The sequence below is a fragment of the Orcinus orca genome, chromosome 3 (assembly GCF_937001465.1).
Source record: "Orcinus orca chromosome 3, mOrcOrc1.1, whole genome shotgun sequence".
Classification (NCBI taxonomy): Eukaryota; Metazoa; Chordata; class Mammalia; order Artiodactyla; family Delphinidae; genus Orcinus; species Orcinus orca.
The window spans coordinates 102,689,343-102,703,779 of NC_064561.1; the positions used below are offsets into that span (position 1 = coordinate 102,689,343).

General features: G+C 33.0%; 1 protein-coding gene across 1 annotated transcript in view; it reads left to right on the forward strand.

The window, feature by feature from the left end:
• SLCO4C1 (solute carrier organic anion transporter family member 4C1) overlaps positions 1 to 14,216 on the forward strand; it is a 62,426-nt gene extending 48,210 nt beyond the window's left edge. The window contains exons 9-13 of the mRNA XM_004281314.4: positions 3,234 to 3,387; positions 7,036 to 7,226; positions 8,504 to 8,568; positions 9,980 to 10,117; positions 12,295 to 14,216. Coding sequence (XP_004281362.1) covers positions 3,234 to 3,387; positions 7,036 to 7,226; positions 8,504 to 8,568; positions 9,980 to 10,117; positions 12,295 to 12,455 — 709 coding nt within the window. The 3' untranslated portion in view covers positions 12,456 to 14,216. The remainder of the gene's footprint in view (positions 1 to 3,233; positions 3,388 to 7,035; positions 7,227 to 8,503; positions 8,569 to 9,979; positions 10,118 to 12,294) is intronic.
• The last annotated feature ends 221 nt before the right edge of the window (positions 14,217 to 14,437 follow it).

The window sequence follows — 14,437 nt, forward strand, 5'->3', positions numbered from 1 at the left end:
CCACGGAGCAACTACGCCCATGAGCCACAACTACTGAGCCTGCGCATCTGGAGCCTGTGTGCTCCACAACAAGAGAGGCCACGACAGTGAGAGGCCCGCGCACCGCGATGAAGAGTGGCCCCCGCTTGTCACAACTAGAGAAAGCCCTTGCACAGAAACGAAGACCCAACACAGCCAAAAATACATAAATTAATTAAAGTACCCTTAATTAAAAAAAAAAAAAAGAAGCTCAAGAAATACCTCCTTAGTGAAGTGGGAGAAAGAGAGGTTGTGAAGATGCAGGGTTTGTAGTAAGTACACACAGTATTTTTTCCCTGTCTGGCCTATAGCTAGAATTTCATTGCTTATCTGAAACAGCGCCTTAAAGAGGCATGTCTATCAAGGAGTTGCAGTAGATTTAGGGAAATCTTTGCTTATTGTAGAAACATAATTATAGAATAATAATTTGGATTCAAATAAGACATTAATGTTTAAATTCAGCTGTTCGTGATAAACATGTTTCTCATATATACATATATATATGCATAAACACACATTTATGTGTATTTTTAAAATTATATATTTTTTGTGTATAATCAAAATGATATATTTTAAATATTTTTAATATTCAATTTTTAAAAATTTAAGATTTTTATATATTAAAAAATATGTATATATTAAGAAAATTTAATAAACTTCACAGGCACTGGCTATTTTCCTGGTAATAGTTTCCCCTTTACTTTATGAAATAAACTTTTAGAAAATGTGTAGGCTAAGGTGATTAAACCCAAGATAATAAAGAATATATTCTATATTTCTTTGTTTCTACTGTAGTTTGCCTCAGACTGTCTTAAATTTTCATGTTCTTAGTAATCATTTATCAATAATATGGGGATTATATATTGGAAAAATTTAATTTAAAAATTACTGTGTAGAGGCTATTTCCAGAGTTGCAGGGATAGTTTTTCTGTCACCTTATTTCTACATCTATATTGTAAACTAGATGTGGGCAGAGACTATCCTGATTGCTTTCATGAATGGAATCATGCTTGATAAAGACATCTAGCAGCAGCCTGTGGAATAGATTTGAAGACAGAGAGACTCTAAGCAGAGAGATGAATTACTTAAAATTTACTCTTTGATCACCCTTTCCTTCAAACTCCCTACTGATTTGTTCCCCATTTGTTTTATATTCTTCTCTTTAATCTGTTTCCTTCATGAGCTTCTTGTTCTCCACTTACTCCTTAGGTATCATCATTTTGCAACATAGCAGTTATCTTCTGATACTTAGATAAATCACTCATTTACTGTTTTTGATCCCCAGTGCAAGAAACTTGGCTTCATGGCTGCAGGGAATTTTATTCCTCCCTCCCTCCCTCTTCCCTTCCTCCCTTCCTTTCTTTCCCTCTCCCCGCCTCCGTCTCTCCCTCCCTCCCTCCCTCCCTGCCCTCCTTCCTCCCTCCCTTCCTTCCTCTATCTTTATCTCTACTTCTTTATTTATTTTAGATATATTTCCACCACTTTGAGTCTAGCAAATGATTGGAGCTCACGACGTATTCATGAAATAAATGAACTCCCAAGACCTCTCTGTACTCTTCGACTCTTTATATGGTTGATCTTATCATTCTCAGAGTTTCAGCTACATCTATATGCAAATGGATATTAAGATACCTGGCTCCAGGCCAGATTTCTTCACCAAATTTGAGACTCTTAATCTCAATATGTATAAAACCATACCCATCACCTCTTCCCCAGAACTAGTTCTTCTCCACCAAAATGCCAAGTTAGACACTAGGAGTCACTCTTGACTTTTCCATCCTGTTCCTATCTTCAGTCAACCAAACACCAAATCTTACTGATTCTACATCCAAAATATTTCTCAAATCTGTTTTTTTAAATCAAAATTCTATTTTAGTTCTCCTACACATTATCATAATTTATTGCCTAGGGTATTGTAACTGGTCCCCTTCCTCCAGATTCAAACTCTGTATAACTCCTAGGGTTATTTCTTTAAAATGTACTTTTCACATTGCCACTTTTCAGTCTAAAATACTTGATTACTTTTTCAAGATAAGTTAAAGCCCATTGTTTTTTAACAAGGCCCATGAGGCTTTCAACAATCTGGTCCATGACTCTTTTCCAACTACATTTCCTATCACTCTCTGCCTCAGACATCATTCATATTTCTCCATATAGAATGTTATTTCTCACCTTTTGACTTTTATCAGCTTCTCTGAAGTACCCTTCGCCTTCCCCATTTACTCAGCTAACTCTTACTCATTCTTTAAGACTCATCTCAGACAGATGCTCCTTCAGACCCACTTATCTAAACTTTGGCTTGTTTTAAGTGTCATTCCTCAGTGCAGATATATAAAATACACTCTGTTGATATCTATAACCACAGTCTATAACCATATTAGTGTATAAATTTGTGTCCACTCTACTCCTAGACTGTGAAATCTTTGAGAATGGTGACTGTCTTATCAGCTTTGTAGTCCCAATACCTAGCATAGGGCCTAGCACTTGCTCAATATATATTGGTTTAATGAACAAATAAATAAGGGATTGGAGAAGTATCTTTGCCTAGGGTAACCCTTTATATTTTAAAAGATGTTCCTCCTATTAAGAGGCAGCATAGAACAACACCGAGCCTGGGAACCAGGAGTATTATATTTGGAAAAGAAAGAAAAGTAAATTAATTTCTCTGGGACTTAGTTTTCCCATTGATAAAGTGAGTATGCTGAAGATTACAATTGTATTCATCCTTCCAGGTTTAAAATTTCACTCACATCCCAGGGAAATTAGGCAGTGTCTGGATACATTTTGGTTGTCACAACTAAGGGGATGCTACTGGCATCCAGTGGGTAGAGGCCAGGGATGCTGCTAAATGTACTACAACCCACAGAACCAGCCCTCCCTCACCCCGCACCAAAAAAAGAAAGAAAGAAAAAAAAAGAATTATCTGGTACCACATGAGAAACTGCTTTATTTGCTTACTCTGCCTATGTTTTTTAAATCATTGACAGACATTATATTATATAGCTATTGTTTCTACTGCCTGTCTCTTCCACAAGAAGTTAATTAAGCTGTATGTGAAAAGGCAGACATTCTGTTTGTTTTATTTGTTCAGTAATTAAATGAAGTGTTGAGTAAGTGAATAAATGATTGAATGGCAAGATATAACAATGCTTCTGAACTGTTCATTAAAAGTTATAACATAGATAATTTACCCATCTTTTATTTCTTGTTGACAGGACAGGAGAACTGGGAAACTTGATCGCTCCTTGTAATGCCAATTGTAACTGCCTGCGATCATATTATTATCCTATCTGTGGAGGAAATGGAATCCAATATTTTTCTCCCTGCTATGCAGGTTGTACAAATTCTGTTTCCAAAAGACATCCAAAGGTAACTTGTGTCTTTACCTTACTTTACCTTACTTCCTTTACCTCAATGAGGCAGTATGTTTGTGTATTTCTGATGCCCTTCCTTATCCCTCTAGTGGTGTTATGCTGTGCCTAGTCTTTCCTTCCTGGCCCACCTCCTCCATTCAGAAGCCAGGCATAAAGTTTCAGTCAAGTAAAATGAGTAAGTTCAAGAGATCTGCTATACAACATTGTACCTGTGTGAACAATAATGCATCATACACTTCAAATTTGTTGTGTTCTTACCTTAATTAAAAAAAAAAAAAAGGCCCCTGACCACTCCATATGAAAAAGATTCTTCTTCCTTTATACCTCACATTCAATTACTGTTGAAAAATCAATTTAGCAGTTCTTCACATTACATCTTTATAACATCACTTCTGTCATAGAAGTGAAATATTATTTACCTTTTTACATTGTTTTATTTTTTCTCAACTATACTTTATGTCGCTGGAAGTCAGGGAACTTCTCTTATTCTTACTGAGTACAGTGTATATAATAAAAACACGTAAATATTTGTTGCTTTTAATTGATACACCATGGACACATTAAAAATATATACAGATCACTAATCTGTTCTCAAATGCAAGTTTACTTTTAGCTGTGGATTAGAATGCATATCAGGACTTCCCTAGTGGTGCAGTGGTTAAGAATCCGCCTGCCAATGCAGGGGACACGGGTTCTATCCGTGGTCCGGGAAGATCCCACATGCCGCGGAGCAACTAAGCCTGTGTGTCACAACTACTGAAGCCCATGTGCTCTAGAGCCCGCATGCCACAACTACTGAGCCCACGCACTGCAAATACTGAAGCCTGCGCACTCTAGGGCCCATGCTCCACATATGAGAAGCCACCGCAATGAGAAGCATGTGCACTGCAATGAAGAGTAGCCCCCGCTCGCTGCAACTAGAGAAAGCCTGCGTGCAGCAATGAAGACCCAACACAGCCAAAAAATAAATAAAATTAAAAAAAAAGAATGCATATCAGTTTACCTAAATATGATTTCTTTTTAATACAATTAAATGGTTTAAGAAAATCCAATAGAATTTTGTTGTACTACATCTACACTCTAAAGATTTTATCTTCGTTAAATTTAATAGCCTGGGAAGAAATAATATTCACATTACTAGTAGTACATAATAGGTAATGTTATGCATTAATAGATAATGTGATAACTTTAAAAAGACCTGAGGGAAATATATAATATGATATAAGAGACTACAATGAATAAGGTATGTAAGAATTATATGACAAAACAGCACAATCTTGGATATTTGAAATACGTATTAGTGAAATGGCATTCCTTTTCCTATATAAAGATAACTTTAAGATTGCAAGAAAAGATTTTTACATAAATAAATAGAAATCATTAATTGAAATAATCTGTAACAGTACTTCAGATTTATTTTAGAACTAACACAGATGTCTGTATGTGTGTGTGTGGTTATACACATTTATATGTTCATATATACGCACATAAATATATGTCTGTATATATGTATACATATCTTTAATGATTTTGTGTGTAATAAATACGTCAAACATTTATCTCAACAGAGATGTAGGATTTCATCTTTCTGCTAGGGGTAAACCAGAATGTGAGAAACAGTATACATTTTTTTTCATATTACCTAGCTTATAGACTTAAAAATCGTTGTCTAAGAACATTGAAAAATATGCCAGAAAAAATGTGGTGAATCATAGCAGACTTAATAGACTTGGTTGACGTGCAGTTTTAATCCTTGGAGTAAAACTAACTAAATAACTACCATAAAGTTCCTGTGAAAATTTAATGAAAGATTACCATGCCTTCAAACCAGTGGACATCTGGGGTTGCTTTAGTTTCAAAACAGGTTGAGAAAATTAGGTGTTTGTGTCAGTTATAAGGAATCAGATTCCACAAGTGAGCATAATACATATCATAGGTGAAGGTAAACTATTCCTTTGAGAGGCAGATAAGTAGGTAGCATTTTCCTGTATATAAAATATCATCAATCAATAAGTGCTATTGACTAACTCTAATGAGAAGATTATGACAAGGAATTAAATTAATGGAAGGGTTTTACTCACATAGCAAAATGTATAGACACAAATACCATCCTGCACAAGGAAACCAAAATAAATGAATAAATAAGTAAATAAATAAAAAATCTAATACCCAGAGCACACTTGAAATGGTATTGGTTATTTTGACATGGTTAATTCGATATTTATATTTGTCACCAAATATTATCATCACCATTTTAAACAATAAATTGTCTTCTAGGGATTGTCAAGTTATTTTGACTTCCAAATTTTCTTTTTGACCTGGCTTTTTTATGTCCAACTAGTCCATGTAACAACTCATTTTTTCACAGGATCTTTTTATGAAATATATCAGATAGGCAAAATGCATTGATAATAATGTAATAAATATCTATGCACATTTTTTCACAGAAATAGAATATATTTCCTACCAGTGATCTGAACTACAAAAACAGATGTTCTAGCAGCTAGCTATATTATAGGCAAATATATACTTTTTTATGTAAGAGAGTTGTAAAGCTTCATTAAGATACAAAATACTGTTTTCAGTTTTCCTTCTTAAAAATTTTAAAGGCTACTTTATTTCATTATTTGACATATCGGATTGCTGAGTATGTAATATTTCATTTTAGGAATGTCACCTGCATATTTGATTTTCCTGAATCAGTACCAGTGGTCTCTGGCCTTTGGGACAGTAAAGGCTTTGACTTCTCTAGCTCTGCTCTGACTTTATTGAGGCCTTAAACATATAAAAAGATTTGTAGTAAGGGTGGGCTTGAGATGTAAAAAGCCTTTAAAAATGATTATGCCTAACTTTTCAAATACCTGAACTCTTTTCCTGCAAAAGTAATACTTGTGATTTTTAAACATGTTACTTTCCAACATTTCATATTATTAATTTATATGTATACATATATGTGCATATATATGTGTATATATATATTAAATAGTTAATATGTTAATAAAAATAGCCTTCAGGATAACATAATAACTTCTAGTTTTTGATTATCATAAATATGCCATCTTAAGAAGGATCCAGTTTGCTTTTGGTAAAACAATTCAAAAAGTTCAGAAAATTATAGTAAAAAGGTTTAGTTGAAAGTAGTTTTTTTTTCCTCAAACTCTTGTAATGTATTAGTTAATTTACTGTGGCAATTGTTAAAATTAGAGTGTTAGTTCTTTCAAACTAGCATAAATAGTGAGATTGTCACTATGCATGCTTTTCTTTGTGTCCTAATAATGGAAAAGAAGAAAATTAGGAAAACTATTTGAACAATTGTGATCTATTGAAAGCAGCCTAGAATGTGTGAGATCATCTAATTGTTATATTCTTGTCAATTTGTTTTATAAGACATGAATCAATAACAGGTTACAAGTTAAAATAATGGACACAAAAGTCAAATACAGATTATTCTGCTTTGTGACTATGGCCCCTTGTTTTCACTTGCTTGATTTCTTAAGGGTTATTACTGTTTCTTATCACTATTTGATGTGTATGAATTAAGACTGTGTGAGTGTTTGCCATGTCTAAAACTCACATAATTTGCAATGATAAAATATGTTTTGAAGATAAGCACTTTTAGTATGTTTATGTCTAATATTTCCAGGTATATTATAACTGTTCATGTATTGAAAGAAAAACAGAAGTAACACCTACTCCATCAAGTTTTAGTTTTGAAGCTCAAGCTGGGAAGTGTTCGAGTCAATGTAAAAACTTGCGTGTATTCCTTGGCATTTTCTTTGCTGCAATTGTTTTTACCTTCATGGCTGGTACTCCTATAACTGTGTCTATCCTAAGGTATGTGTTATATTGTGAAATTTGCCATCCCTAAGCCAACATGTTGAATGAAAAAAAATGGACTTAGGGATTTATTTGGGGTTTATATTGACTGTTGGTTCCAATACTAATTCAGCCCTTACAAGATCATTAGTTCTGTGGCATTGGGAATGCTACCTCATTGAACCCAAGATGTTTGAGGCTTTAACAAGATCATGGTTGTGAAAGTGTCTTAACATTGCCTACTTGGCATGTACTCGATGCTAGTTTCTCTGCTTCTTTCATGAGGCTTCGGTTGTAAGCTGGAGTTATAATCATTTGCATTTGAGTATGATGGAAATGGCAGTGCATTCCACATGTGTCAGAATCAGAATGATGTGCATTCTGTCTTATACAGTAGGTGCTGTGATATTAAACCTTCCTGTAAACAGTAAAATATGCTGGCTCTCCCCTGGCTCTTCAGTGTTTTGTGCTTTCATTGGCTCTTCTTCCTTCCACACCACTTTGTAAAAATATTTCCTATTTGCCCTTCCGTAAGCTCATCAGCCTTTCGATATCTTTCCTAACAAACTAGGTTTTTCCGTCTTCAATTTTTGTTCCTTGATACTCACTGCTTTTTCACATACTTTTTGACAAACAGAAGCTTCAGAGATTTTGTCTAAAAACATTAAGTAGTCTGTTAACATAACACCTATTATATCTATGTCACTTTTTACCTACATATATATTTTTTTAAAGACTACTTGATCTCTTCTATCTCCCATCTAACTCTCTTGTGTGCCAACATCATGTCTCATTCATCTCTGAGAGTTATTACTTAAAGAAATATTGTTGAATCAAATTGAGCATCAGAAATTGTTTTACACTACCTCAAATTTGTAACCGTAACTCACAGGTATGATTTCTATCTCAAAGTTAATAAGAGAATAAGAATTATTTGCTTGCAACTTAAGCCATATGACTTGTAACTTATGGGATAGTCAAATAGAAGTCTTGTTAATGAATGTCCTTTCTTCTTTACATTTGCTAAAATTCATACATATTCAATACATTTGTTAAAACTCATTTGACTCCTTTTTGGTATTATTTGCAGTATTTTAGTTGAGATAACATTTTTCTTCTCTTATAATTCCAGAAAGGTTGAACTGTATATAAGCTGTTATAAATAATTTGTTTATTTCATGTGTGTAGTATTTGCTTTAATCTAGAAATGCTAAGGTGTTACAAAAATGAATTTGCTCAAAGAGTAAATACACTATACAACCATTTTTTGTCTTATATGCATTTAATATATCCAGGTGTGTTGATCAAAAGCAGCGGTCTCTAGCATTGGGAATACAGTGTGTGTTGCTTCGATTATTAGGTATGCCATTTTTCTTAATGCATTGGTAACTGTTGGTTATTTTTATTCATTACTGTTATTGATTTATTCACTTACAGTATGTGCCAAGAAAACAATTAGTTTAACTGCAGTGGAACTGCAATTAGTTTCTGCAATTGTCATTGAAGAGAGCTGTTTTTCACTATTCAAGATGTAGTATTATTTATATATCACATAGGAAAATAATGACTTTACTTTTCACCTACCTGATTGGTTAACTGTTGTTTCCAATTCTGTAGCAAATATAACCCTAAAGAGTATATTATATTTATTTAAAATATAACATATTATCATCAGCACATTTCTAATAGAGCAAGTAAAAGACATAATTTTTTTTCTATTCATATAAAACCCATCACCAACATAAATTATGATAAAATCTTATTTATAACTATTGTAATTCCTTTTCCTCTCTGTATTTAACTCCATTTAGGACATAATTATGTTACATTAGCATTGAAAAATGATGAATTTATATGTTTCAATAAAAACTGTGCTGTGAATATTGTATCTAGTTAAGAATTGATGGAAGAAATAATTTACGCCAGAAAATTTTTAAGGTTCCAGATGTAGGAAGAATAATAAGGCAGAAACATGTCTTATGCGTAATTATATGTGTGTATAATTTTATGAATAATATTATGAATAATATTAATGAATAATATTATGAATAATATTAAGATTATTTATAAAAATAAAAATCAAAAGCAGGAAATATTAAGAGATCCCCTAGACCAAGTTTTCAATTTTTTAGATGAGTAAATTAAGGACCTGAGAGATTCAGGGATTTGCCCATAGTTGCACAATTAATGGTGAACTAGGCATGTTAGTGTGAACGTTTGTGTGCATGTACATATGTACATTCCCATGCACATCTATGTCACCGAATGTATGTATATATATATATATAAATATATATACACACCCACATTAGTTTACATGCACATGCACACACACCCGCACACACACGCATAATATATATGCTGTAGTTTAGGAGACTTATTCTGTGCATCAATAATTTATTTTTATTTTTTTAAAGTATAATAGCTAATTTCAAAGACATTTATTAAATTAGAAAAGCAGTGAATTAGAATATTTACTTAACTAAATATTAACCCAATACATGACAGAGACGTTTATTAAAATAATTTCTTGAATTAATTAGAAATATATAATATGTATAATTATTTTAGAATGTTTTATCTGCGTTTCTTTATATTCCTATTACTTGTACATGAACGGATTGATTTGCATATGGGCAGATTAATACCTATATTTATATAAAATATATACATAATCATATATAAAATTGTAATTATAAACTATAATATTCACTTATGTGTATATATATATATAATCACTTATATATAATCTTCACATGTAATTCTTCTAGGCACAATACCTGGGCCTATTATATTTGGCATCACAATAGACAGCACATGTATTCTCTGGGATGTCAACGAATGTGGAATTAAAGGAGCTTGCTGGATTTATAATAACATCAAGATGGCCTATATGCTAGTGGCCATAAGTAAGTGGTGACTTTTTGATATCTTTAGAGTAAATGGATTATGTCAAGAGAAAAAAAATCTTATTGTTACTTACTTAGGTTTTGAAATATTCAGTCCATGCTTTTGGATTATCCTATGGTCCTGAAGCCAAGATCATTTATCATAGCATATTATAAAAGGTCTTAACTGGAGTCTGCAAGGCTCAGTCTAAAATAGAAGAGAGTAACATTTAGCTTTCATCATATCACATATCATATAATTTTCTTTTAACAACTTCTTTCAAACTTTTTTTGGAAAGTATAACAAAAAGCTAAAAGAGAATTCTAAGAAACTGAAACGATTGTCATTTAGGCACCTGGGCTTTGGAAAGCACACAGAGCTGAGGTAGGGAAGTATTTTCTGGCTCTAAGGCACGTTGTAAGAAACCTTTTTATGGTTTACAAGGTTAGCCATGACGTTTAACCCTTTTTGCCTTTGGTAGTCTGTCTTCCATAGTCTTGGTTAAGCAATCAATGAAAATTAAGAATAAGGAAATAGATCAATGCATCTAGTTTGAAAGAGTATGATAAAATTTAAAATTTAAAAAAACAACCTAAGAAATTAGAGTATTTAAAAATAGAGAAATTCTAGGTATAAATACACACACATACAGAGTTGACCCTTGAACAACATGGGTTTGAACTGCTCAGGTCAATTTATAAGCAGATTTTTTTCAATAAATATGTACTACAGTTCTGCACAGTCTTCAGGTTGGTTGAATCCGCCATGTGGAACCGCAAATAGAGGGCAGTCTGTAAAGTTATATGAGGATTTTTGACTGTATGGGTTGCCGGTGCCCCTAACCCCTGAGTTATTCAAGAGTCAACTGTGTGTGTGTGTGTATGTGTGTATTTAAAATAATGTGTGATTGTGGTGTGATTATTTTCACACATGTATCAAGATAGCTTGTTTCTCCTACATGTGTTTAAATCCATAGTATGCTGTCTGAATTTATAATGACAGAATAATAAATTATCCACTGAAGAAATAAATATATAAATCTAGCAAAATAATGAGAAGATAAATATTGACTAGAATAGGCAAAATTAATCTTCCCATCACTTTTTTTTTTTTTTTTTTTTTTTTGCGGTACACGGGCCTCTCACTGTTGTGGCCTCTCCGTTGCGGAGCACAGGCTCCGGATGCGCAGGCTCAGCGGCCATGGCTCACGGGCCCAGCCGCTCCACGGCATGTGGGATCTTCCCGGACTGGGGCACGAACCCGTGTCCCCTGCATCGGCAGGCGGACTCTCAACCACTACGCCACCAGGGAAGCCCTTCCCATCACTTTTACCAGTTAAAAAACATTTTTTATTCAGTGTATTTTTATGCTTAAAAATTTATTTAATTGGTTATGTTTGTACTTTTTGACCAAAAAATATAGATAATGAATTGTTCCTTTACCTACTCTGTAGTGAATATGAGAATTTTTTTCCCCAAAACATATATACCTTTAAATATTCCAAGAACATTGTAACTGTAGTACCTATGTAATTGTTCTTCTTATAAATCTAGAAATGCTTAGCGCAGTGAGTATGCCTGTTTTTCAAATACACAGTTTGAGTAAAATATTAATGATTAACACAAATTAGCTACTGCAAAAACCATATTGTGAGGTCATTTAATTTATTTGGCTGGCACTTTGATGCTTGTACTGTGACCAGAACTAGTTTTTCTTCAAATAACTGAGCTTAAAATCAGAGTTCTTTGAAGACAAATTGAAGCCTGTGAAGAGTATTGAATGTTATATATTCCCATAGAGGCTTTCTTTTAAGAACTCCAAAGCCTTTTTTATTTTTAGAATTACTTTTCATCATGGACATGAAAATGTTGCAACTTATTATTCAGGTTCAAGGATGTCGTAAGCTATTTTTCCTTGGTTAAGAATGTATTATTGTAACCAAAAATAGAAGAATTATTGTACATTTTCATTGTTGAGAAAGAAAATAAGGACTAGTTCATTGAATTATGGACAGATGTTCTATTGAAGAATATCAACCTTCTCACTAAAGTTTTAAAAATTTAAAACATAAAACTAATTGCTTATATACTTCTCTTTCAGTAGTGAGTTTCTACTCATGAAGAATTTTTCAATGAGAATTAATTTTTGTAATAATTAAAGGCCCAAATGCATGATTAATATTTGTTTCTATATTTAGGTGTTACTTGTAAAATTATCACCATTTTCTTCAATGGGCTTGCAGTCTTTTTGTATAAACCGCCACCATTAGGCACGGATGTGCCATATCAAAATCAGAATTCAGTTGTGACTACGGTTTCATTAGAATGTGATCTCAGCAAAGCAGGGAATGATGGGTAAAACAGCAAAAAAGAAGATTGAAAATTGGCCTCCATCTGTAAGAATACACATTGTCACTGCAGCATTAACTATACAATATGGATAATCATATTTTAAAAATTGATATTTTATAATTAAATGTGTTTTCTGTATATGTATGGACTCTTAATTTGGTTTTGTTTTAATATAAGAAACAGACCTGTGCCTTCAAGGCCCATCAGAAGCCTCAAAACACACACACACACACACACACACACACACACACACACACACACACATACACACAGAGATACATCTAGGTACGAAATCCCCAACTAATAAACTATACTAGAAACATAAAACCAATGATTAGTTAAAAGTTTACATTTTAAAAACAAAGTGATGTTTCTATCCCTCTTACAACTTGTCTTATCTTAATTATCATTGCCAATAGTTTGGGCTTTTTTAGAAAATTTATGGTGTAAAAATTTAAATTCATCAAGTTTATGTTCGAAGTTTCAAGAACTGTTATTGAAAGACCATAAATTTAAAACCATCTAAATAATATTATTTGATTTTAAATATACATATACTAATCTGTCCTGGATTTATTACAGAAAGTTACTGAACTATTAGAATATTGGTTAATTACCTTCTTTGTGTCCCAGTACATAGTGAATTCAGAAATATTAGCATTGTATGCACATATCTTCACTTTAACTCAAGAATTCCAGAAAGTGATTTGTTGATATTGCTGATTTTTAACACTTACCTCTTATTACTCTATGATAGTTTTATTCAATTACATGTCTTCCAGAGGAATGTGCCAGCTTCAGTAAAGAAAAGTGCCAATTAGACAGGAAAAGATCGCTTTTTTTTAAATGGCTTACATGCATTTTATTGATATTCTTTGAAAAGATTTCTTAATGAACTACTGATCAATGTTTGTATACTCAGTACTTTAACTTTTCTCATTTTCAAAACTGATCACCTTTAACTTTTCTCATTTTAAAAACTGATCACCTAGTACATTCCTTATAGCACTTCAGTAGTGCTTTGCTCATAGTAGGCATGTATTATTGTTGTTTGATTAAAACATTGAACTCTACTCTTTAACTGATCCACTTATTTAAAGATTAAGTATTTCACATATATGATAACATTATAATTCCATTTTTTCAGATCAGACTTAGGCCAACTTTGTCTACTCAGAATGTGGAGGAGATAGATCAGTGAACATCAGTAAAAATAACTGCTACCTGGTCAAGAATTTTACTGATTAAAAGAAGTGCTGAAGTTCATACCCATTTGAAATTTCATAAAATATGGCTACTAATTTAATAAGATTCATTATCAGCTTTTTCCTAGGTTAGCTTTTTACAAGTAGTGTTTTATATACACCGTGATCAGAATAACAAACAGAGTAAAGGCCTGATAGGAGACCAGGATCAGAAGCATTAGTACTTCACAGAGTTTAGGAGATTATGTTTGGTGGTAATTAGTGGCCAGTGATGATTCAAGAAATGAGTAGCATTTATAAATTGAAATGCAAGAAGGAATGCATTAGAGTTAGGCAAGCAAGCACACTTGAATATTAGAGAATTACAGGAGCAGTGGGTCAGGAATCAGAGGGACAGACCTACTTAAACCAGGAACATATAAACACCAGAGGTTGAAGCCAGATGGGTGGTCAAAAACCCAGGTATTTGAGAAGCAGGAAATTCATAACAACCAAAGAGACAGTTCAAGGTAGGCAGGGGAGCAAACACGTGATACCTCAATTCAGAAGCAGTCTCCCTCCCACCCAGATGGACACATTTTAAATTCCTCTTCGAGCCAAGGCTAAAAGGAGATTTTAGGCTTTCTATATCCTATACGTGAAAGCAGGGAATTGAAACATTTTCTAGCTGTAAAATAATGGCAAATCCTCAGGAACTCATTATTAGAGATGTGAAACAACAGAAAGAGAGGAAACAATAATTATAAAACATAGTAGTCTAAAGCCACTTAATTTAGAGAAAAGA